This window comes from Lissotriton vulgaris, unplaced genomic scaffold (genome assembly GCF_964263255.1).
Source record: "Lissotriton vulgaris unplaced genomic scaffold, aLisVul1.2 SCAFFOLD_2085, whole genome shotgun sequence".
Taxonomy (NCBI): Eukaryota; Metazoa; Chordata; class Amphibia; order Caudata; family Salamandridae; genus Lissotriton; species Lissotriton vulgaris.
The window spans coordinates 166616-190936 of record NW_028254639.1 but is presented as its reverse complement, the minus strand read 5'-3'; the positions used below and the strand labels follow the sequence as shown (position 1 = coordinate 190936).

At 46.7% G+C, this 24321-nt stretch overlaps 1 protein-coding gene across 2 annotated transcripts in view; it reads left to right on the top strand.

Annotated features, from left to right (window-relative positions):
* LOC147659483 (uncharacterized) overlaps positions 1-24321 on the top strand; it is a 254835-nt gene that overhangs the window by 91071 nt on the left and 139443 nt on the right. For both annotated transcript variants that reach the window (XR_015307229.1, XM_086951720.1), the window contains exons 7-8: positions 9924-10022; positions 13631-13741. Coding sequence is in view for 1 of the 2 variants with exons in the window: in XM_086951720.1 (XP_086807846.1) it covers positions 9924-10022; positions 13631-13741 (210 nt within the window). In the remaining variant the exon portion in view is untranslated. The remainder of the gene's footprint in view (positions 1-9923; positions 10023-13630; positions 13742-24321) is intronic.

Here is a 24321-nt window from a genome sequence, read left to right as displayed (position 1 = left end):
ATCATAGGCCATGCTTGCTCACCATAACACTATTAATGCATCTGTTCTGCTAATAATGCCCACCATTGGGCTACCACTGTGCCACAGCTGGCTGCCCAACATATATCAGTTATGGACATTATTATGGGAGAAGCGGTTGCCACTGTCAGGAATGGCTAAAAGCAGGCCAGTCATGCTCTTAATATGTCTGTGATGGCAGCAAGTGTGTAAATACTAGACTTGTATGCCCAAAATAGACAAGGATGAAAATATTATGGCAATGGCACAATTATAACATGAACGGGCACAACTGCGTCAGAGATAATACTTTTATGATGTGGGCCAGCATACATATTTGGCCGCCCTTGACACTAGGAGTAGCTTTAAGGAACCATCACTGTTTATTAGGGAAGGACACAATGTCACACACCCACACACAAATGAATTTGTGAGGCTTCTAATTTTCTCCTTCCCTCAGCTCTTTGGTTGATCATGCTCCCAACTAACACATTTTCACTCTAGTTCTTGCAGTCACACGCTTTGGTGGGTTGGCCCTGGTTACTGCTGCCACTATTCTTTGATGTCACACACGGTGTGAATGATAGAGCAGGACATATAACATAGCCAATCTCCTTCTTCGGTAGATTTAAAGGGGATAAAGATGGTTCATGTGGCAGACCCATAGGCCAACACCATAGCCTCCACATGCTTCAACACCCTTGTATACTTTACAAGACCTTTAAATGATTCCCCTCCGAATCCAGGAAGACCGTCACCCATGTACTCATCACCAGCAGGTTGGACTACCAGAATGCCCTCCATGCCGGAATTAACAAATCTCTGCTCCACAAACTCCAGACCGTCCAGAACACAGCAGCCAGACTCGTCCTCAGTATCCCACGACAAGACCACATCACCCTGCACCTACGAGACGTCCACTGGCCCCCCTTCGAAAAAAGAGTGACCTTCAAGCTGCTCACACACACCTACAAAGCCCTCCACAACACCGGACCCCAATACTCAATGAAAGAATCTCCTTCTATGCCTCCAAGAGAAACCTCCGCTCTACTGACCAGGCCTTGGCCGAAATCGCCGCATCCACAGACCCAGAACAGGAGGCAAATCCTTCTCCTACATCACGGCCAAGACCTGGAACAAACTCCCCCTCAGCATCAGACGAAGCCCCACACTGAAAGCATTCAGGAAGAGCCTCAGGACCTGGCTTTTCGAATGACCGGAGTTGCCCAAATGTCCCCCCCAGTGCTTTGAGACCCTCACTGGTGAGTAGTGCACTCTATAAATCCCTGATTGATTGATAGGCCAACAGAGTGTGTGTTTGAGTGTCATCAAGACGTCCTGCCATTGGTTTGGCTGTCCGTAACTCTTACTGGTAATGACACAAGCAGTGCTGCCTTCTTTAATATACACAGAATCCCTGAGATCGGATTGGTTTGGCTTCTCCTCTGAGAGCTACTTTAAGGGTGCTGGTGAGCTACCAGTAGCTCCCGAGCTACTAGTTGGAGACGCCTGATTTAGAGGCTTTTGTGGAGAAGATTTGAGTTCCTGTAAAAGTTATCGGGAAAAAGATATCGAATTTGGCTGAACCTTCTTTCAAATTCAGTGAAGACATTTAGAACTCTAGAAAGGATTGAAAGAGACATTTGAGTTAGAGGTATAGTGTTGGACCTGGGGTCTCCAGACCACACAGGGTAGCTTGGCACAGAGTAGATAAGGTCTAATCCAAAGGCAAAATTGTTAAGCTTGCGTCACACCCTGCAGCAACTCAGCGTCCTTCCATTCAAAAACAACGCTACACCAGTTTTAGGAAAATACGGTTCACTTTTATAAAAGAATTCTGTATACTCTCCCTTATTTCATCTGTCAAGTTTGTCACTTATTCATATCAAATATTCCAGCATCAGTCTCTTTGCATCAATAAAAAGAAATCTTAACATTACATTGCATTTGATGTTACACTTTCTCCTTCAGAATGAATGATCCCGGCAATTCTCACTTAGTACTAGAGTTCCCTGGAAGTCACCTTGTAATGATTACCATACCCTCTAGCCTCCCCCTTTTCAGTGGAACAAGTGGATGCCTCTTCTCATCAATGCAATATTCTCACACGTTGCTTTCAATAGGATTGGTACAGGCAATTATACACTTGAAATCAGATTCAGTTACCCCCTTGTGGGACAAAATAAGTATCATACACGGCTAGTACTCTGGAACTTGAGCAGATAACCCACGATGCCCTGACTTCTGTTCCGTGGGTTCCAAGGTTAAACAGTCGATATAAATTTAGCCAGTCTCTTGCCTCTGAAGTATGGTTCCTGTGATTACTTATGAAACCCCTGGCTCCCGTTCGTAACCTCACCACGTTAGTGTCCCGCCAGAGCCCCAATTCACAGCTTACTTGTAGCCTGAAGTATTGTTCCTCGTTCTCTTACTGCCACGGGGAGTCTCTGTTCTCACCGACAGACTCCCAGCGGGAATACAAGCCCTCACACTGGCTCCTCACAGAAGCGAGCCACCCCTGTTGTCAACTTGGCGCGTCAGCTGAGGCTGGGGTTCTCCCTCGGATCGCCAGTCGATGTTTCGTTGTTGAATGGCGTCGCCTCGACGAAGTCAAGCCCCTCCCTCACTGGTCCTGCGCAGAAGGGAAGTCACTTTCAGATCGGAGCTGCCTCCACTGAGAGTGCGCAGGAAAGGGGTCACTGCGGTGCGTCACCGCCTACTCCGGGAGAGAGGCCTTCCCTCCACTTGACTTGCGCAGTTTTAGGAGCGCTTCCCTCGGCAACACCCCCACCACAAGATTCTCCTCAGCCAGGCATCTGCTGGGTGGCCAATCTCCCCTTACGCTAGGCGGAAGCTACAGATCCTCAAAGGAGAATGCCCCGGCCCGCTGTCACAGGCGACATTTACTCCACAGCGAGGCCCCTACGGAGGTGTTCCCAGGGCTCAGCGACAGGAGGACCTCCCAGAGCTCCCCGGCACCAGTAATCCTGGGTAAGTGAACGGGGTTCCCACTTAATAGAAACCCTATCAGTCAAGTTCTTGCTGGATAGAGAGGGCGGGGAATCATCTCAGCCCCTACTACTCAGATGCAACCAGACAGTGTTCCCAGGCCACACTCACCACTACAGCTCCCCCTTTGGGTAGTGACACCTGAGCCAGTCTCTGGAGAAGCTTATCTAAGCGGGGCCAGATCTATAGGTAGGGGAGGGGAAAACAGCCGCCGGACAGCAACTCCTAAGAGAAGTCAATTCCCCCCCTCAGCCACTATCTCAGCTGGGTCAGTTCAGCAGGTAGGGAGGCAGATTCACCGCACTGGCAGCGGTCCTTTTAGAACCATCAACCCAGACAGGATCACCCTTCCCTATTCACAGCAGACTGCACTCCAGTCAGCTCTCTGAGAATGCTTCTCTAAAATGGCCGCCCTGGTTCTGAACCTTTTATAGGCTGACCTCAGGCTACCAGAACCAGCTAGAAGGTTCTAGAGCCTCCCTATGCTATCCTATGGGCCCCTCTCCTTCAGTGTCCGTTATGGCAGTTACTGGCCACCATTTTGTGGGTCTTGTAAATTCAGTCAGAAAGGCACCTAGGCCTCAGGAAAAAGACTATGAGGGCAAAGAGCACCTAACCCCTAGGTCAACACCTGAAAAATCCAGTGGACATCAAAAATAAAGAGATTGAGGGGCAAAAAAGAGGACAAAAATAAATAAATAAATAGGAGGGACCCCCCAAAGGGCTGACAGGTCTAACATATAGCAATTGATATGAAGCGATATTGAACTGTACATTAAGCTCAAAGATACGAAACTACCAAGATATATCAGAAGTTTTCCTGAGGAGTCTGTCCATTCTTCATGTATGTGTTAATATATATATATATATATATATATAATATACTTACCATCTTTAGAGAAGACGTCCTTGTATTAACTTCAGCAGTTCCATTGGTTTTCCCAGAGGAAATGAGGAAAAGATAAGAAGGTACATAGAATTCCATTAGGGCTGGCTAAAGACACAAGCTCACTCAGCAAAGGTTCCTTTTTGAACATGCAGTAATTGTTTGTATATCTCTTTGTAGAAGTACCAAACCTTGGTGATAGCGTCAATACAAGACTATCCATACTAGAGAAACAGTTAGCCACTCTGCACACAGGTATATATAAATATTTTAGAATAAGGTTTTGGAAAAGTTTAGACTGTGGAATTGTTTTCTTGAGCCTAATTGTTTCCCTTCCAGAAATAGCTAAGTGAAGAAAGAAAAAGACGTAGCCAAGTGAAAAAAGAAGCAGACGTGGTGTGTTTCTCTCTCATTCCAAATCCCCTTTCCCCCCTCTTGGATGCACGAGTCCTTGTGACTTGGGTATCTTGGTAGGGGGTTAGAGGAATAGCATCGGTTCCAACGGAAATACAGAATTCTGATATCAGGTACTCTACACAATGAGTGTGTCCTGAAATGGACGATCATAGAAAAAGCAACTGCACACACCGAGTCCAAGAAACGCTCCTTCTTAAGGAACAATGATGGGTGTTCTGATTACAGACACACAAAATGGGACGGAACAGTGACATTACATGGAACCAGTTAAACAATCTAAACAGATAACCGTCCGGCTCTGTCTTTTGCCTACACCTATAATCTTCGGTATATATCATTCCTATGGTTTTTTTGCTATCTGCAAAAGATATATTTATTTATATTTACGTATACATACCTACGATGGGAATTTATTTTTACATTCACACTCGTTCTCCAGCACTAGCACTGTGTATATTTAGCAGACGTCTGTACCGGCGATGTGCACACAATATCTATTTTCTGGAATTGAACTCCTGAGCAGTCAGCTCATTTTATATTGTGTATCCTTGAAGCGTCTAACCTTTATTGATCTCTGTAGACGGCCAATTATACCACATGTCACCTCCATGGTTTAAATAGCTGCCCGCAGTCAGTTCGCCCGGTGGCACTAAGCCCTCCTCACGCGGGGACCAAGCTATGTCATGTGACACCAAATGAGAAATCAAAGCAAGTTCACCTGCATCCGCCCCGGACCAGCACCCGCCAATCCTACTACCAGCAAGAATCACCTGAAGTGCATCCTGCTCAACACCCACTCTGTCCACAGGCAGGCAGTCGAACTCTGGAACCTCCTAGACACAACAGCACCGGACGTCGCCTTCCTCACGGAAACCTGGATGAACGCCTCCTCAGCCCCCGACATCGCCATAGCCATCCCGGACGGTTACAAAATCACCCGGAAGGACCGCACCAACCAAACCGGAGGAGGCATCGCCATCGTCCACAGACACACCATCCGCATCACGACCAGCACAGAAGACACCCTCACAGCCGCCGAACACCTGCACTTCCAGATACACACCAACCCCAGGACTACCCTCAGAGGCACCCTAATCTACAGACCCCCGGGACCACGCACCCAATTCAGCAAAACCATCGCAGACTTCGTAAGCCTGCATGCCCTCGCCTCCCCAGACTACATCCTCCTAGGAGACCTCAACTTCCACCTGAAGAACAACAATGACAGCAACACCACCACCCTGCTGGACAACCTCGCCAACCTCGGACTCAAGCAACTAGTGAACACCCCCACCCACTACGCCGGCCACACGCTTGACCCCGTCTTCTCCTCCAGCAAGCACATCTCCTTCAGCCACTCCAACGGACTCCACTGGACAGACCACAGCTGCGTCCCATTCACCTTCAAGAAAACCACGACCCACCACCACCCGCAACAGGCCCCCCGCAGAAGCTGGAGCAAGATCACCGCCGACCAGCTCACCACCGCCCTCAGCTAGAACTCTCCCACCATCACGACGGACCCCAACGAAGCAGCCCGCAACCTCGCACAATGGATCACCGGCTGCGCCGACTAACTCGCACCACTGAAGAAACCACCCAGCAGACCCCACAGCAAGAAAGCCTTGTGGTTCACGGACGACCTCATAAACTCAAGGAAAACCTGCCGCTCCCTGGAGAATAACTGGCGCCAGAACCAGACAACAGAGAACATGACAGCCCTCAAGAACGCCACCCTCAAGCACCACCAACTGATCCGCACCACCAATAGAACTACCTACAAACAGCGCCTGGACAACAACTCCCACAACAGCAAGGAACTCTTCAGCATCGTTAAAGAGCTCTCCAACCCCAGCGCCTGCAACGACGACATCACACCCTCGCAAGACCTCTGTGACTCCCTCGCCTCGTTCTTTCACCGCAAGATCGCGGACATACACGACAGCTTTGGCGCACAGACCAACCACCCAACCACCGAACCAGCGCACCCAACCGCCACCCTCTGCACCTGGAACCCGGTCAGCACCGAAGACACCGCCCGCACTATGAACACCATCCACTCTGGCTCCCCCACCGACCCATGCCCACACCACATCTTTAACAAAGCCTACTCCATCATCCCACCCCAACTCCGCAACGTCATCAACAGCTCCTTCGCATCAGCCACCTTCCCAGAGAGCTGGAAGCATGCCGAACTCAGCATCCTCCTGAAGAAACCCACCGCGGACCCCACGGACCTCAAGAACTTTCGACCCATCTCGCTCCTTCCGTTTCCTGCCAAAGTCATCGAGAAGACGGTCAACAAACAACTCTCCGCCTTCCTCGAGACAAACGGATCCCTCGACCCGTCACAGTCCGGCTTCCGAGCTAACCACAGCACTGAGACCGCCCTCATTGCAGCCACCGACGACATCAGGTCTATGCTCGTCAACGGGGAAACCACCTCACTCATCCTCCTGGATCTCTCAGCAGCCTTCGACACGGTATGCCACCGCACCCTGATACACCGCCTCAGCGACACCGGAATCCAAGGCGCGGCCTTAGAATGGATCATCTCGTTCCTCACCGGTAGAATCCAGAGAGTTCGCCTCCCCCCGTTCCGGTCCGCGGCTACCGAATTCATCTGTGGCGTCCCACAAGGATCCTTGCTCAGCACCACCCTCTTCAATGTCTACATGAGCCCCCTCGTTGCCATCGCACGCAAACCATGTGACGGGCTCGCACCCCTGAGTCAGGTACTTCTACCACAGCGCCTCATTCTCATTGCGGGCAAGCAGGGGAGCAGAGCACAGTAGGTCTCTTTTGGGGATAGACCTTTGACAAAGTAAGTGATACTCTAGTTAGAACGAGACACCTGGCAAACTATTACGTCCTAAGGGGACTACCCCCCGCTGCCTCCTAAATTGATTACATGAACAACCGATGCCAGTTTGTTTTTCTGTTTTTTCCTTTAATACTCAGAGTGTGAATACAAGGCCTCCCCCGCAAACCTCCCGTTGGAGCTGATGCCCTGTTGTATCTGGGTTGAGTGCCTAACTACACCTCCTTTAATATTTTAGACCTCTACAGAACAGGTACCACTCTGCATGTATGTGTGACACTGTGTAGCAACACTAGTTGCGAATGCACAAATGAAATAAGAATTGCTTGCATGTCCTACCCATAAAATATATGGTTGATCGACACACCGTGGATTTACTGGTATTAGACTTGTTTTGAGAACACCAGATCCGAACAAATCTCTGGTGCTCGCCACATTGTACCTGGCACTCTCACGACATGAGGTCAAGGGGGACAACAACAGCGAAGCTTCATTGCAGCAATCAGCCTCTGGCTTTACTGCACTTATGTCACTAAAGGTTTATTCTTGTGTTTGTTCATTTCTCTTCTCGTTTTCTTTTTCAGGCAATTCCTCTAAGAAAACCGTGTCAGGTATTAGACTTGTCCCTTCATAGATTTTCTAGTGTGATATATGTTAATTGATTACTTCGCATTCACGTCTTTGGGGGAAGTGACCTCTTCGCATAAAAGCCCAGGAGTTCAAGTTCAAGTTCGGGCATTTGTATAGCGCACTACTCACCCAGAGGGTCTCAAGGCGCTAGGGGAAGGGGTTCATTATTTGTCGAAAAGCCAGGTTTTAAGTTCTTTTCTGAAGGAAATCTGGTTCTGAGTAAGGCGGAGGTGGGTGGGGAGTGAGTTCCAGGTCTTGGCAGCCAGGAAGGAGAAGGATCTGCCACCCATGGTGGAATTTCGGATGCACGGGACTGCGGCGAGGGCTTGATTGGACGATCTTAGTTGGCGGGTGGGTTTGTAGAAGGACAGTCGAGTGTTGAGGCATTCGGGTCCTAGATTGTAGAGGGCTTTGTGTGCATGGGTGAGAAGGCGGAAAGTAATTCTTTTGTTGACGGGAAGCCAGTGGAGGTCTTTTAGATGTCCGGTGATGTGATCTTGGCGAGGGATGCCTAATATGAGTCTCACTGACGCGTTTTGGATGCGCTGGAGTTTTTTCTGTAATTTTGCTGCGATTCCGGCGTATAGTGTGTTACCATAATCCAGTCGACTCGTGACCAGTGCGTGGGTGACAGTCTTTTTTTGTCTCGAGGGGGATCCAGCGGAAGATCTTTTTGAGAATACGAAGTACGTTGAAGCAGGAGGACGAGACTGCGTTGACTTGTCTGGACATCGAGAGAGAGGAGTCTAGGATGAAGCCAAGGTTACGTGCATGGTCTGTGGGTGTGGGTGCTGTGCCCAGAGCGGAAGGCCACCAAGAGTCGTCCCAAGCTGAGGGGGAAGATCCTAGGATGAGCAACTCCGTTTTGTCTGAGTTGAGTTTTAGGCGGCTATGTTTCATCCATTCGGCTACTTCTTTCATGCCTTCGTGAAGATTGGTTTTGGCGGTGTTGGGGTCTTTGGTGAGGGAAAGGATTAACTGGGTGTCGTCGGCGTAAGAGATGATGTTGAGGTTGTGTTGACGCGCGATGGGGGCGAGAGGACTCATGTAGACGTTGAAGAGGGTGGGACTGAGTGAGGATCCTTGAGGTACGCATGCAGATGACTTCGGTGGCCTCTGAGTAGAATGGGGGAAGTCGGACTCTTTGAGTTCTCCCAGCGAGGAATGAGATGATCCAGTCCAAGGCTTTTCCTTGTATGCCGATGTTGCTGAGGCGATGTATAAGGGTGCTGTGGCAGACTGTGTCGAAAGCGGCGGATAGGTCGAGTAGGATGAGGGCCACTGTTTCTCCGTTGTCCAGGAGTGTTCGGATGTCGTCGGTTGCTGCAATGAGGGCGGTTTCGGTGGTTTAGTTTAAGGTCATACATAGGACCATCATATCCTCACACCCCACTATAGTCAGTGTTTAACTTTCCCTCCCTCTCCATTAATAAAGGATACAGTAGGAGCGGGAGAGGAATTTTTTCATAACATTACGCCCCCATACACAATAACTTTGAGTACTCCCAGAAACACGCTCAAGCCCACCCTGACCTTTAGGAATCAGGGTGAGCCCGGTGATGAATCATGCCACTATTAGACTGAGTGAGGGCTATAATAACAAAAGGGTCTTCCTCCCTTCCCACCCTTTAGGCAAAGGGGGGGGGGGAGGTACCAAATGTTGGGTGTATAGACTTTGTCAAGTCTTTTTCTTCACTTAGAACACCCCCTCCTTTATTTGTTTCCAAGCCTTTCCATATTTCTTTTTGCATCAGCGATTCAAAGTTGTTCAATAAAGTAATCCTTTGAATATTAGGCGGCACGTTTTTAAAGTTTCAGAACATCCAAGGCATTTGAGATAATGTGATGGAAATACTGTTAAGGATCATAGAGCAAGTATTGTTGGAACATATTTCAAATTAGACTGCAGAAAAATGGGGACAAGTATTGGTAATGTTGACAAACTGCAAAAATGAATGCACAGACAGATGTCTGTTGCCCTTCTCTGCGCTCACAGCAGTTTAGATGGTTTTGCAAAAGGTTTCCTCCCATATTAATGAGGCAGGCTTTCTGAGGACTCTTGTTAATGAGCCCCGGCACTGTTCAGAGTAAATGTATCAATGAAGGTAGACGCAGTGGCCAGTCGGACAGTCTTGTTACATTCACAATTTTCTGTTAATTCAGGGCATGGTGCAGCGACAGAAGTAATACCAGCCTGCATCAATGAAGAGGAAGCGACCCCTCCTGCAGCTGAGGAAACACAGACCATTCTGCATCTCACAGGTAAGATATAAGAACCTGATGTGGAGTTTGGCAGACGTGGGACATCCGCCAATCTGCCACTACTATTCTGACCACTCTTTTTGTAGAGCGGTGATGTCTGTGCGCCCTAAATAGGGCAGACAGGTTCCACCGGTTTTTGTGGTTGTCCTGCATCCACCAAACTGTAATTCAGGCCCAGAGTTTTTTTCCTCTTTGTGATTGATTGACCCTGTGCTTAAACTACTCTTTTTTTTTTTTTTTTTTTGAAAACCTTTATTGTGCATCAAATCAGAACAAATACGGGCCTACAACCTGCCGGCCGGCCACGAAAACAGTGAAGCACCAATGCAGCGTTACGGCGACACAGTAATATCTCTCATTGAAGCAAGCAGTAAAAAGGTTACACTGTAATTACCGTATTACCATGTCCCAGAATCAGTGAAGGTTAATTTTAAAAGTTTTCATCGCAACCATTAAAAGCAGGTCATATTTCTCCGTACTTATACAATTAAGAGAAAAGAAACTAGGTCCGTGTAGGTGGGACTCACAATAGACACCCTTACCAATCAGCACAGTTCGCAACATGCAGGTTCCAGCCAGAGGATGGCCACAAATTATGCACACCCCTAAAGAGGACGCAACATCCCAACTAATACCGCGCTATCACCCATCCCCCAATATGCCTAACACGGGCCAAGAGAAAAAGAAGAAAGCATATAATAGCAAAAAAGGCACCATAGAAAGAAATTCGAACTAAAATTTACCCCCCCCCCCCACCCTACACACATGCAGAGGCTACGGCCTACCCCCCCCCTAGCAGAGTGTTTGTCTCCCCATAACCCGAAATATAGCGAGAGAAGAGAAAATTGAGAAGGAGAAAAAGAAAGGGAAAAAAGGAGAAAGAAGAAAGAGTACAGTTCACATAGAGAAAGAGTTCCGTTAGGAAAGAAAAAGGAAGGAGTATAAATCACATAAGACCGGGGGAGGGCCGTAAGAACATGTCCAAAACCGCCAAAGTACGTTATTCCGGCCACCCTTACCCCGACCCCACCACCAATACAGTACCAACATATGAAATCCACCGGCAGTCCATCAGTGTCCCAGCAGTACAAGGAAGACAGTTCCGAAGGGAAAGGGGACACCCTCAACCTTGCCCCTTACGATAAGATGCAGCGACGCAGTCCAACTGGATCGAAAACGACGCAGATGAAATAAGGGGATGAGGAGACCTCGTCAGGATAGGAGAATGGTCACAAACGTTCATCCAGTCCGTTGCCGAGAAAACGTTAATGATACAGGAAGCATCGCAAGGTAATGGACCACCCAGTGCAGCCAGTCCCAACATTCGCCACCGCTCCAAGAAGGGGAAGTGCATTCCGCTAGCCGCCATTGAGGGATCTTCAAAAAATGGCGCCCGATGCCGTCTCTCCAGCCGTAAAACAGTCCCAGACATTCCGGTTCTACCCAGGGGTGTTCCCGCCAGTTCACTTGCAGGATTGGAGTCCCGCGCCGTCTCCACTTCAGCGGCGACCGGGGCAGAGGGGCCACGAGGATGCATCACCGGGTGTGGCGTAGCGGCCAGATGCTGCGGACTTTCACGAACAGATAGGGGGGCCGCGGACAGTATCGCGTCCATCCGACCCCCCAATTCCCCAGCGACTGTACGCAGGTCAGCCCTCAAGGCAGACAGGGCGCTCAGGATGTCACATAGCCGCAATGGCTCCGAGGGGAGAGAGGGCGCAGCATTGTCCTCCAGTTGGAGCAGATGTGCACAGTGTCGCTCCGCCGGTCGATAGCCTTCCTTGCCAGCATTCCCCAATAACTCCCGCTGGTTCATAATGAAGCGAGCCCGGACGGGGGGCGCAGGGGCAATAGTCTCTATCACCCACGCAGCAATGCTTTCCCAGACCCAGTCCCGGGTGTTCACCTTCGGAGGACGAAGGCAGGCGATAAGATGGCGCCCGTCCCTGCCCTGCAGTGAAACAAAGTAGCGGCGGAGCCGATTCGGGTCCGAGGGAGTGCTACAGTGTTGCTTCTGGAGCTTCGGCGCACAGGTCAGAGGGAGCGGCAGGCAGGGCTCCAGGATCGAGATGCTGCTTCGGTGACACGGCAACCAGCCCCGTCCAGCAGTCCCAGGCGATCGTCGTTGCACACGGGGCCGGGCTCACACTGAGAACAAAGACCCCGAGCCAGCCTCGCCGAGTCCGGAGGAGGTGAGGGCGTCGCGGCGCTTCCACTGCCGGGAGCAGGCTTCAAAGCACAGCGGCAGGATCAGGCTCCCCTCCCGGTTCCGCCAGCGCCATGTAATCCGAGGAGTGCGTGCAGGATGTCGCGGAAACCGGGAAAGCAGTTTGGAGGTGAGCGGAGCCGAGGAGTCAGGCGGCCATCATGGTTGCTGGCCAGGCTCCTTCCCGCTTAAACTACTCTTGAGAGCATGTCTCAAGACTGAGGTCCTCTCCTAACTTATTATCCAATTGAGCTCTTTAGTGCCCCAGCCCGGCTCTATTGTCCCTGCATTTCCCCTTACTCTGCCCCTCGAGTTTCTACCTATAGATCTGTGCCCTCTTAATTAATTTTGTATTCATTTGTAGATTATGTGTAAGGTCCATGTATTAAGCAGAATTAGTGGATAAACCTGAATGATATGCTCTGGCAGCATTCCCCAGTCTCATACACTGTGTAACTCTTTCAGTCTCTTGATCCTGTGCATTATATGTCATCTTGGTTAATGACTTTAAGTCCTGGTGATTTCTTGATGAGTTGGCAACCAGCTTTTCTCAGGCATAAGGAAAGTCTGGATGCACAGAGGGAAGTAAAGTGGTAATACTGCTTGTCCACATTTGTCAACACGAAAGGGACGCCTCGTATTTCAACTTTTACTACTCCAAACCCACAGAGTAAACAATGCTTAACATAGACACAGGACACCCGCTGAAGCATGTCAAGCACATATTGAGAAGCTCTGGAATCCTTTTGTGCCTCTAGTATGAATTCTTGACCACATCAAATGCTGACATTATTTTGTACTGCAGGGGCCTTTTTCAAGGCACAAAACAATTATATACCTTCACTCGAGCCTCAGTTTTTAACTACACATTGTAGTTTATCTACCTACTTCACGGTGTTGAATATGTGTAAATATCAGTTTAATAAAGAAACACTGCGTAAACATAGCTTTCTAAAATAGATTAACGAAAAACCATAATTATTGTATAATGGGTCTAAAGAACAACTGGTTAATTGTATGGTTTCACTGATGGTTCTGATTGTGGAACCAGGTTACGAAGTAAAAAAAAAAGCTATGTACATATGTAAAGATTTAACATAGTTAATGAAAGATTCCATTAGATGAAGAAGAAGCAAGACCCAAACTCGTTCATATTTTTCATTTGTTGTTTCCATCTGTCTATTAATTACCTTTATTAAAAGGATGAATCAAGGGTGTTAGTCTGAGGCATAGTGGAGCCAATCACCATCCTTCTTTAGGGCTCCTGCATCATCCCATGCACTTAGAAATAAACCTGAGTGTACCTCAGACTGGGATCTGTGACCGTGAAAGTCAAGAAGAGGATCACATGGTACTGCCTTTCAGACAAAGTATTCATACATGGATGTTGTTATTAATTCAGGTCCGAGGACTACCACAGCAATTGTATCCGCAACCATCAAAGAAGAAGGAGAGACCTGGCCCGCCACGTATCAGGAACAAGAGGAAATGCAACACACAAATGGCCTTCAAGGTAAGAAACAGTCTTGCTGTGATCAGCACCCGATGAATGCTGTGTCACCCGTTGTGAATATGTGAATGCTCATCCACTGGCACTATACACCACAGCCCAGCAGCCTCTCTCCACCTGAATGTCCACTCCCTGGGCCCAATGGGTCAGAACCGTGTGCATGCAACCACTGCTCCCGATGCAGGGAGTTATTACATGTCCTGCATTTACCCAGACTTGGGCAACATATATGGGAATTTAAACCGATCTTGTCATAGGATCGTATACATTCATCCGGGTCACTTTTGTATCTCTATAATAAGTCATTTTATGTACATGCGTGTGTTTGTGAGAGAGAGACTATATATAGTGTATAGGCCACCCTCCTCTCACAAATCATCAATACAATAAAGGCCTGGCTACCAGAGATTTTAGTCAATGTCACTCTTAGGACCTGCTTCTAACATGGGAATATCTATTTCTACCCACTTTCTGGCACCTCGTCTAATTTCTCGCTGTCCCAGAACACTCAAATGAATATTTTTATATAAAAATAACCGCTGTTAATCAAGCCACGCACCTATACATATCCTCCCCACAACATGTGAGTGAAGAGTGAGAGTGCACCTCACATATGCAACACCAGGGAGGGACCAGGAGGTTCTCGCTAGTATGTCCATGTATATCATCATCGGTTGCCCACTCACAGAAACAAAGAAAATAGTGTCCAATAGAGAGACAAGAAGAGCAGAAAAAAGAGAAATAACTGCCCCAAAACATAAACCCCGTGATTTGCAGAGACCAATGTGTCCAGTGCAATTAAAAACAAGTTAAGACTCGCTATTAAATCACCCTCTTTATTTGCAAATGTGAGCTTACTCGGTTTAAAAGCACTGCATGTTGCTAACCTTTTCCAAGAAGGCCAATATGTTTCATTGCTGTTTACATATGTTGTGGCAAATTCGTCAGGGCGTGGAGTTCAATCAAGCGCCTCTCTGGACAATGCTTTTTGTGATGTGGATGGGCCCGTGTCGGCTGAGGGCTTTCATACCAGCCTACACCAGTCCAAAAGGGGGTGTGTTCATCACTATTACCCCTGGTTTAGGAAGCGCTAGCGTTGCTTATCGTTACACCGCACCCGTGTCTCTACCGAGCGGCATCATTTAACGTATCTGTAAGTCCCTAGTATATGGTAAAAGAGGTACCCAGGGCTAGTAAGTTAAATGTCACTTATTGTGCCACCTCTACCGTGACAAGGTGAAACATGACTCTAGGCCTGACAGTGCAGCTTAGTTGGTCAACTCTTAGCCTGTGAAATCCGCATGGCAAAATAAACCCTTTTGACTGGTCGACACCTTCCTTCCTAATATTTGTAAGCCACCCCTAGGAAAGCCTGGTTGGTCAATCGGGTAGTCTGCAACATATTAAAAAGAAGGGCTGTTCCTTTATATTTACCAAACCCTGACAGTGAAACACAAACCTGCTATTTTCACTGTAGCTAGGTCGGTGGTCCTATTGGCTTACATGGGGTTTAACTAGCTACCTTGCTTATTGCTAACTTCCATTAGGAACCACCAAAGATATTACTTCAAGGTATTAAATAATTATTACGTTAAACCAGACTGATTGCTGAGATTGAATATAAGATAATTCAACTAGTACCCACTAAGTACCCACTAAGTCTCTTTAGAGAAATAGGAGTACCCCGACTGCCCAATGGTACACAAAAGAGCTAAAAACTCAAAAACAACTGACAAGGAACAGGGAAAGACACTGGCGACGAGCTTATGACAACGAAAGTAAGGACAAATATAAAGATGCTCTAGCCACTTACAAAACCATGATAACGGCAGCAAAAAAGGACTTTTTCTCTAAACACATAGAACAAGCCAAAAATTCTAGCAAACAGCTATACAATATTGCTAAAACATTATCGGGTAACACACCTGATTTAACCCCCCCCCCCTCGCAATCATTATGCAATGCCTTGTCAGAGTTTTTCTTTGCGAAGGTAAACAACATATATCAAGCTTTCACCTCAGAACCATCTCCCACCCCCACCCCCATCCTCTGCCTGTCCTGAGCAATTCCCTGACAAGTTTTAATCCTTTAACTATTGATCAAACCAAGATCTTACTGAAATCAGTTAAATCAGGATCAGCCTTGGACCCATGCCCTACGTCAGTGTTGACCACGGTCTCAGACACTATCATTCCTACTCTCACTCTAGTCTGCAACACCATCTTGTGCTCCGGATCCTACCCGGATTCCTTGAAAAACACTCTAATCAAACCTTTATTAAAAAAAGCCAATCTCGACAGACAAGAGCTGAAAAACTATCGACCTATAGCAAGTCTCCCATTTTTAGCGAAAATTACGGAGAAAGCTATGAACCAACAGCTCTCAGATTATATAGAGACATATAATCTGCTCGATGACACCCAGTTTGGGTTCCGTAAATATCACGGGACGGAAACCGCTCTTATTAAAGCAGCGGATGATATAAGAGCCATCCGGGACCAAGGAGGGACAGCCCTGCTGGTACTCTTAGATCTTTCCGCAGCATTCGACACGGTTGACCACAAGACCTTAGTCAACCGTGTCGAAAAAATGGGTATCCAGTCCACTGCGAGAAATCTGCTGGCCTCCTTCCTGGCTAACAGAACCCAGGCTGTCACACTAGGCCCATTTCAATCTGCCAGTCGGTCGTTACCTTGTGGGGTTCCTCAAGGCTCATCCCTAAGTCCGACACTTTTCAACATCTATGTGTCGGACCTTGCCAGTGTCATCAAAGCACATGGGATGAGCCTAACCTCCTACGCTGACGACACGCAGCTGGTGCTGACCATTAAGGGCGACGGTCAGGAGGTAGCCGAACGGTTCCAATCTGGCATGTCTGCCATAGGTGAGTGGATGGCAGGTAACTGCCTGAAGCTAAACTCTGACAAAACGGAGGTAGTCATCTTTGGCAATCTCTCACCATCCTGGCCGACATTTTGGTGGCCATCTACTTTTGGCACTCCACCTTGTCCTAGCTCCAAGGTCAGAAATTTGGGAGTTGTATTTGATGACCAGCTCAACTTTATGGCCCATGCCAATAAGGTAGCTTCCACGGCCCATTTTAAACTCCGGATGATTAGGAAAATCCTGCCTTTTCTACCTGACACAGCCGCTAAGACCCTGGTCACATCATTGGTCCTTACCTCCCTAGACTATTGCAACGGCCTCTTTCTGAACGCTCAAAAAAGAGTCACAAAAAAGCTTCAGAAGGTACAAAACGCGGCCGCACGCCTGCTATCCAAAACGCCCAAATTCGCTCCCATCTCAGACACTCTGAGAACTTATCACTGGCTCTCTATCCAAAATAGGATAAAGTTTAAAGCCATGTGTATAGTTTACAAGGTAATGCAGGATCAGGGGCCTCGTTTCCTGAAAGAGCAATTAAAACCTTACAAACCAGTCAGAGCACTTCGCTACTCTGTACGGAATCAACTAATCACTCCACGTAGTAGGACAGTTACATGGGGCGACCGTCGCTTCCTTGTCGCAGCCTCCAAGATCTGGAACACCCTACCTCACCATGTTAAATCCAGCCCCTCACTCCTACAGTTCAGGAAAAAATTTAAAACGTGGTTATTCGACCAGTAACACACTCACTCAGCCCACTGTTCCTACTTCTAAGGAGAGACATTACTGCAGTCTAGCGCCGAGACACCCAAGGGTATTTGGTTGCGCTCTATAAATGCCAGTAATAAATAATAAATAAATAAATAAATAAATAACTTTTAATACAAAGCTAACTTTAGAAAGTCACCACTTTGTTGTCCAAATCTTTGATCCCTTTCCTGTTTATCTCCGCCAGTTGTCACCCAAGATAACAGACTGCCCCTGCTTGGCAGTGTAAAAAACTCCCAGGAAAAGGGAACAAAAGGAACTGCTAAAGGGAGGGGGTGTGACCTTCTTGAGCAGGACGACGGCCTGGGGCAGGCCACAGAAGTCCATGCTTCAAACAGCCTACCACTTCAGTGAAGCAAATGGCGATCACACTTTCACCTTCCCACACCTTTGTGTAGCCAAACAGGCAGGTAACTCTTCCACGGGGGGAAAACCTGCTGCAGAACCAGTTTCCCAGTAGGAGTTGCTCATTATGTCTGGTACACACTAGGGATGCAAAAAGAACAGATGATGGATGAAATGCTGAACCAATCAAACATTCATCCTCAGTCACAGATCTGGGTTGAATCTATCTTTTTTGCTCCCTGTGCCATTCCGGTTTGGACCCAGCCATTTGCAAATTAGTCTTAACACTGCGCCCCATGGGAACAGTCCAGCCCGAACTGCCAAGCCAGGTCCTCCCTGGACCAGAAACAAGCATCCAGGCATGTATCCAGGGCACCTCAGAGGGTGAAGGCTTGTGCCATCTTGGTTTAGGGTAGAGTGGTATCTTGAAATAGTTTCAGGGCCAAAACCCCAGGTAGTGACGTAAAGTAAGATGGGTAGCCTTGTAGTAACTATTAAACCACCGGCTACCGAGTCCTCCCCTCTCATAAAGGAGAAGATGGCATAAAAGTGGCACCTCAGACCCACAGTCCTCAGATTACTACAGGACTGGACTGAAGCCCTGCTGCTCCCTGAAACAAGAAAAGAGATGCTGCACCAAAGACTGAACTGCACCTGCTGAACCAGAGGACCATGCATAGAGGACTGAGACTGCAATACCCACTCTTGGAGATGTTGTCCACGTGTGCCAAAACCGAACCAGTGACTCCAAAAGTAAGTTGGTTGACTCCCTTTTGCAGCCAGAGGGCCACAAAAGGTGAAGAAAACCTGGACTGTGAGTGCCCAACTGCCCAGGATCATCTGCCTGCTTCTGGACGCCAAAGTGCCTGCTGGGAGACTGAGTCCTGACCTGCACGAGATGTCCCCAAGTCCATAGGTCCTGTGGCCATCATGAAACTGGACCCTGGTCCTCGTGCAAGAAAGAGACACCAACCTGTAGACAACTGCTAAAGACCGCTGTAACCGGAGACCACTCAACCAGTGGCAACTAGACCTTTTCTGGACGTCACTGGTGCATTGTGGCAGTTTGAGTCCTAAAGACAAAGGCTATTGAGCACTTGTTCCTCCTATGAGCCCATAATCAAGTTTGCATAGTTGGGGGCATAATAGTTATCCATAGCAGTTCCTCCCTGTTGCTCAAATAATTCCTCATTGAACAGAAAAATATTTCTGGCCAGACACCAACATATCATTTTCAGTAACATTGAATTGTGTGTTGTAGAATGCACAAGCACATAATGCTCATTAGGCAGACACTTTTGTGTTTAGCTTTCTCTTGATATACTGAGGTTCATGCAAATCTATTAAGAAGGGGGGGGGGAGTTAAATGGGATGGGTCCAAAAATATTCATTTGTTAATAACTTTGCCACTGGTTAGTGAATCAACGCGATATCTCACCAGCTTATTGCAAGTTAACCCCATCACAAGAATCTATGGTTACATGCAGATCAGACAATGGGTGAAACTTTAAGGGGGCCAAAAGGTTTGATTTTGCTAGTTGTTTTCTTGCCCAATCATGTACATAGCCATTAAAGCAATGGGGTGACCCTGAAGGTACTGGACCTGGGTAATAACTAATATAAACAAACAATGGTCCGTGACCAATCTATTTCATGAAAGCAATAGGTCAAAACTTATTCAATTAGAGGCGTATGTTATCTAACCAGCCTTACTCAATTAATGAAGAACAAAAAGAGGGAAAATAGGCAACAGCAACAAGCTCCAAATATATGCAATATTTTTAATCTATTGTCATAATGAAAAGCGAATTCACAGTATTATGTACATTTTATATACAATGCCCCGTATCAAGAGCGTGCAGTAGAGTGAAAAAGAAGTGTCAAAAGGGCGTGATCGTGATAAGATGAAAGGAAAAGAAATCACACAGAGTATATAAAGTTATTCTCAATGATTCAAAAACACCAGCCAATGAAGACCGGAACAATATATCCTGGCCACTTCAATAAGTCAGTATGCAATCCTTAATGCTATTCATAAGACATGAGATGTATAAATGTCTGCACTATATCATAGAGGGGGATAACATTAGTGGTCCAGGTTTTTTTGGTGGGTGTCGACGTTTCGACTCGTCTTGCGGCCTTGCGGTTGGTTATGCCTGGGCCATGCGAGTCTTCTTCAGGACAGATAGGACGGGGCAAGGGATCTCATTGATGACCCTACAGAAAATACAAACAACCATGAGGGTTGGGGCTGTTGCCTATTACATTTAAAAACTAAGGGCAGAATTCCAAGAATGCTTACCCTTCACGGGATGAAATGGACGTAATTTCCACTCCAAGGTAACTCAGTCCTTACGTATCCAATAAGGGTATTGTCCAGATGTTCTGGAAAATCAATAAGGAACCTGTATGTAACAGCAATGTATATTCCACAGAGTTCACACCAAGTACAGAGAGTATAAAATAATTACCTCTTTAATGTGTATGGGGTTCCTATCCTACGCATAAGCACATGTACCACTACATGTCTTTAAGTGAATTCTAATGTGAAATATCAGCCAGGTAACTCTTCACCAATAAATAACCCTGAGGAGTGAAGGACCAAACAATAATGAAACCTCAGTATTATGGCACTTCCAAAAAGGGTAAATGAATAACCAAAACAAAAGATGCCATTACCTGAATTGGCTAATTTCAGTAGCTTCGTTGAAAGGCTACTTGTAGATCACTTGCCGGTTCTGAATAGGACAAACCGGCAGCTGAAATATAAACCCAGGATAAGTGTCTTATCCTAAGTATAACAGAGTAATTTGGGCGGTTGGACAAGAGTCTAATGTCATGCTTACCGGCAAGATAGGGAGCGTGGTTTTTAATCAGACACGCATCATGGTAGGAACCCAGGGCAACTGCTCACGAAGGAACCGCGGCGTTGTCTGACACCCTGTGTTGGTGTCGAGTTAATCCGCTTCCTGGTAGTGGAGAACAAGAAAGGACTACACCATTCTCTGCCGGGAGCACGAGCTCCGATCACTCCGCTTCCGGGTAGCGGAGAACGAAGAAGGACTGATCCAGTCTCTTCGTGGGCTCCGTTATTCAAGCTCCATTAACTTACATAAAACCATAACTCTGAGGTGACTAACTATAATCCTGATGCGTAAAGGCACTCAGGGTTATCTCACGCATGGGACCAACATTAATTAATAGTTGGCGAGGTGCACAATTTAGACCTTGGTAATTTGGGTGTTATGAATCTTCAACCCTAACACCGTAAATGTAAACAATTATATGTACGTATGCCGGTTTTTGTCCACTAATCAAAGGCATATTCGACGATAATGGAAAACATGTCGGCCATCTTGGTTTGAGAAGGCAAATGTCGATCCACAATTGCCATTATTCTACACATATTAAAAACATATTTACAAGGACATACCATGAAACAAATTACAATATTTACAAATTCCCACAAACAATATATACAATATTGACAGTTTACTTAACATGGAAAACAAACAAACAATATCTGCATATCATATAGTCATTGACTTCATCCACTCAGAAACGGAGTTAGAGGATCGCCACTTGTCTATTGATCTCCTCCAACTCGTTTAAACCTTTATGTGCCGTGTCTAGAAGGTATAGCCAACGACATTCTCTCCTGCTCAAAATGCTCTGGAGATCACCTCCTCTTGGATTTCCTTGTACTTTCTCCACGACCCACCATCTGATACTCTCTGGTGCATGCCCCTTGTCTGTGGAATGCACCACCTTCACACACAACGATCAAACACATACGTTGAAAGTACATAGTAACTGTAACACCACAGGGGTGATTTATGCCATCCTTTGCCCCTGTGGCTTTATGTACGTGGGTCAAACCATTCAGAGAGTAAAGTGCAGGATTCTCCAACATGCCAGCCGGATACGGTGCAAAACAATAGGTGCTCCACTCGTGCAGCATTTTACGACATTTGCACATCCACCAGAGAGTATCAGATGGTGGGTCGTGGAGAAAGTACAAGGAAATCCAAGAGGAGGTGATCTCCAGAGCATTTTGAGCAGGAGAGAATGTCGTTGGCTATACCTTCTAGACACGGCACATAAAGGTTTAAACGAGTTGGAGGAGATCAATAGACAAGTGGCGATCCTCTAACTCCGTTTCTGAGTGGATGAAGTCAATGACTATATGATATGCAGATATTGTTTGTTTGTTTTCCATGTTAAGTAAACTGTCAATATTGTATATATTGTTTGTGGGAATTTGTAAATATTGTAATTTGTTTCATGGTATGTCCTTGTAAATATGTTTTTAATATGTGTACAATAATGGCAATTGTGGATCGACATTTGCCTTCCCAAACCAAGATGGCCGACATGTTTTCCATTATCGTCGAATATGCCTTTGATTAGTGGACAAAAACCGGCATACGTACATATAATTGTTTACATTTACCGTGTTAGGGTTGAAGATTCATAACACCCAAATTACCAAGGTCTAAATTGTGCACCTCGCCAACTATTAATTAATGTTGGTCCCATGCGTGAGATAACCCTGAGTGCCTTTACGCATCAGGATTATAGTTAGTCCCCTCAGAGTTATGGTTTTATGTAAGTTAATGGAGCTTGAATAACGGAGCCCACGAAGAGACTGGATCAGTCCTTCTTCGTTCTCCGCTACCCGGAAGCGGAGTGATCGGATCTCGTGCTCCCGGCAGAGAATGGTGTAGTCCTTTCTTGTTCTCCACTACCAGGAAGCGGATTAACTCAACACCAACACAGGGTGTCAGACAACGCCGCGGTTCCTTCGTGAGCAGTTGCCCTGGGTTCCTACCATGACGCGTGTCTGATTAAAAACCACGCTCCCTATCTTGCCGGTAAGCATGACATTAGACTCTTGTCCAACCGCCCAAATTACTCTGTTATACTTAGGATAAGACACTTATCCTGGGTTTATATTTCAGCTGCCGGTTTGTCCTATTCAGAACCGGCAAGTGATCTACAAGTAGCCTTTCAACGAAGCTACTGAAATTAACCAATTCAGGTAATGGCATCTTTTGTTTTGGTTATTCATTTACCCTTTTTGGAAGTGCCATAATACTGAGGTTTCATTATTGTTTGGTCCTTCACTCCTCAGGGTTATTTATTGGTGAAGAGTTACCTGGCTGATATTTCACATTGGAATTCACTTAAAGACATGTAGTGGTACATGTGCTTATGCGTAGGATAGGAACCCCATACACATTAAAGAGGTAATTATTTTATACTCTCTGTCCTTGGTGTGAACTCTGTGGAATATACATTGCTGTTACATACAGGTTCCTTATTGATTTTCCAGAACATCTGGACAATACCCTTATTGGATACGTAAGGACTGAGTTACCTTGGAGTGGAAATTACGTCCATTTCATCCTGTGAAGGGTAAGCATTCTTGGAATTCTGCCCTTAGTTTTAAATGTAATAGGCAACAGCCCCAACCCTCATGGTTGTTTGTATTTTCTGTAGGGTCATCAATGAGATCCCTTGCCCCGTCCTATCTGTCCTGAAGAAGACTCGCATGGCCCAGGCATAACCAACCGCAAGACGAGTCGAAACGTCGACACCCACCAAAAAAACCTGGACCACTAATGTTATCCCCCTCTATGATATAGTGCAGACATTTATACATCTCATGTCTTATGAATAGCATTAAGGATTGCATACTGACTTATTGAAGTGGCCAGGATATATTGTTCCGGTCTTCATTGGCTGGTGTTTTTGAATCATTGAGAATAACTTTATATACTCTGTGTGATTTCTTTTCCTTTCATCTTATCACGATCACGCCCTTTTGACACTTCTTTTTCACTCTACTGCACGCTCTTGATACGGGGCATTGTATATAAAATGTACATAATACTGTGAATTCGCTTTTCATTATGACAATAGATTAAAAATATTGCATATATTTGGAGCTTGTTGCTGTTGCCTATTTTCCCTCTTTTTGTTCTTCATTAATTGAGTAAGGCTGGTTAGATAACATACGCCTCTAATTGAATAAGTTTTGACCTATTGCTTTCATGAAATAGATTGGTCTATGTAGGAAGGGGGAGTCTCTAGTTGGCGCAGTGCAACACTAGCGACAAGCAGGGACTCTCCTCTTCCTCGTCAGGGCTGAGGGTTACCTTCCAGACAACCTCTGCTTACCCTCTAGGTAGTGTGGCTTAAGCAGTCGCAGGCTAATCTTTGGGGCATATAGGTTAAACACTTGCAATAGTACACCTTTACAACCAACCCACCACACAACGAGACCAAACTGTATTCTGTAAAAATATATATCTTTATATAGATTTTAAGCAGGCTTGTGAATACAGTCAACGTACTTTATGATAACGGTTGCAAGTTACTCAGTTCAGGTTACCACAGTTCTTATAGCAGTTCTTTCAGGGCCCTTAGGCCGGTGTTAACCAAAGTTCTTGTGGAGCCGGCGGCTTCCAGGGGATCTGTCCCACGTCGCGTTGCCTTCCCGGGGTCGCTGTTCGTTGCGGCTCTCAGCCGAGCAGGTCACGGGTCATCCGGGGCAGCGGTGTTCTGTGGCGGCAGGGTCC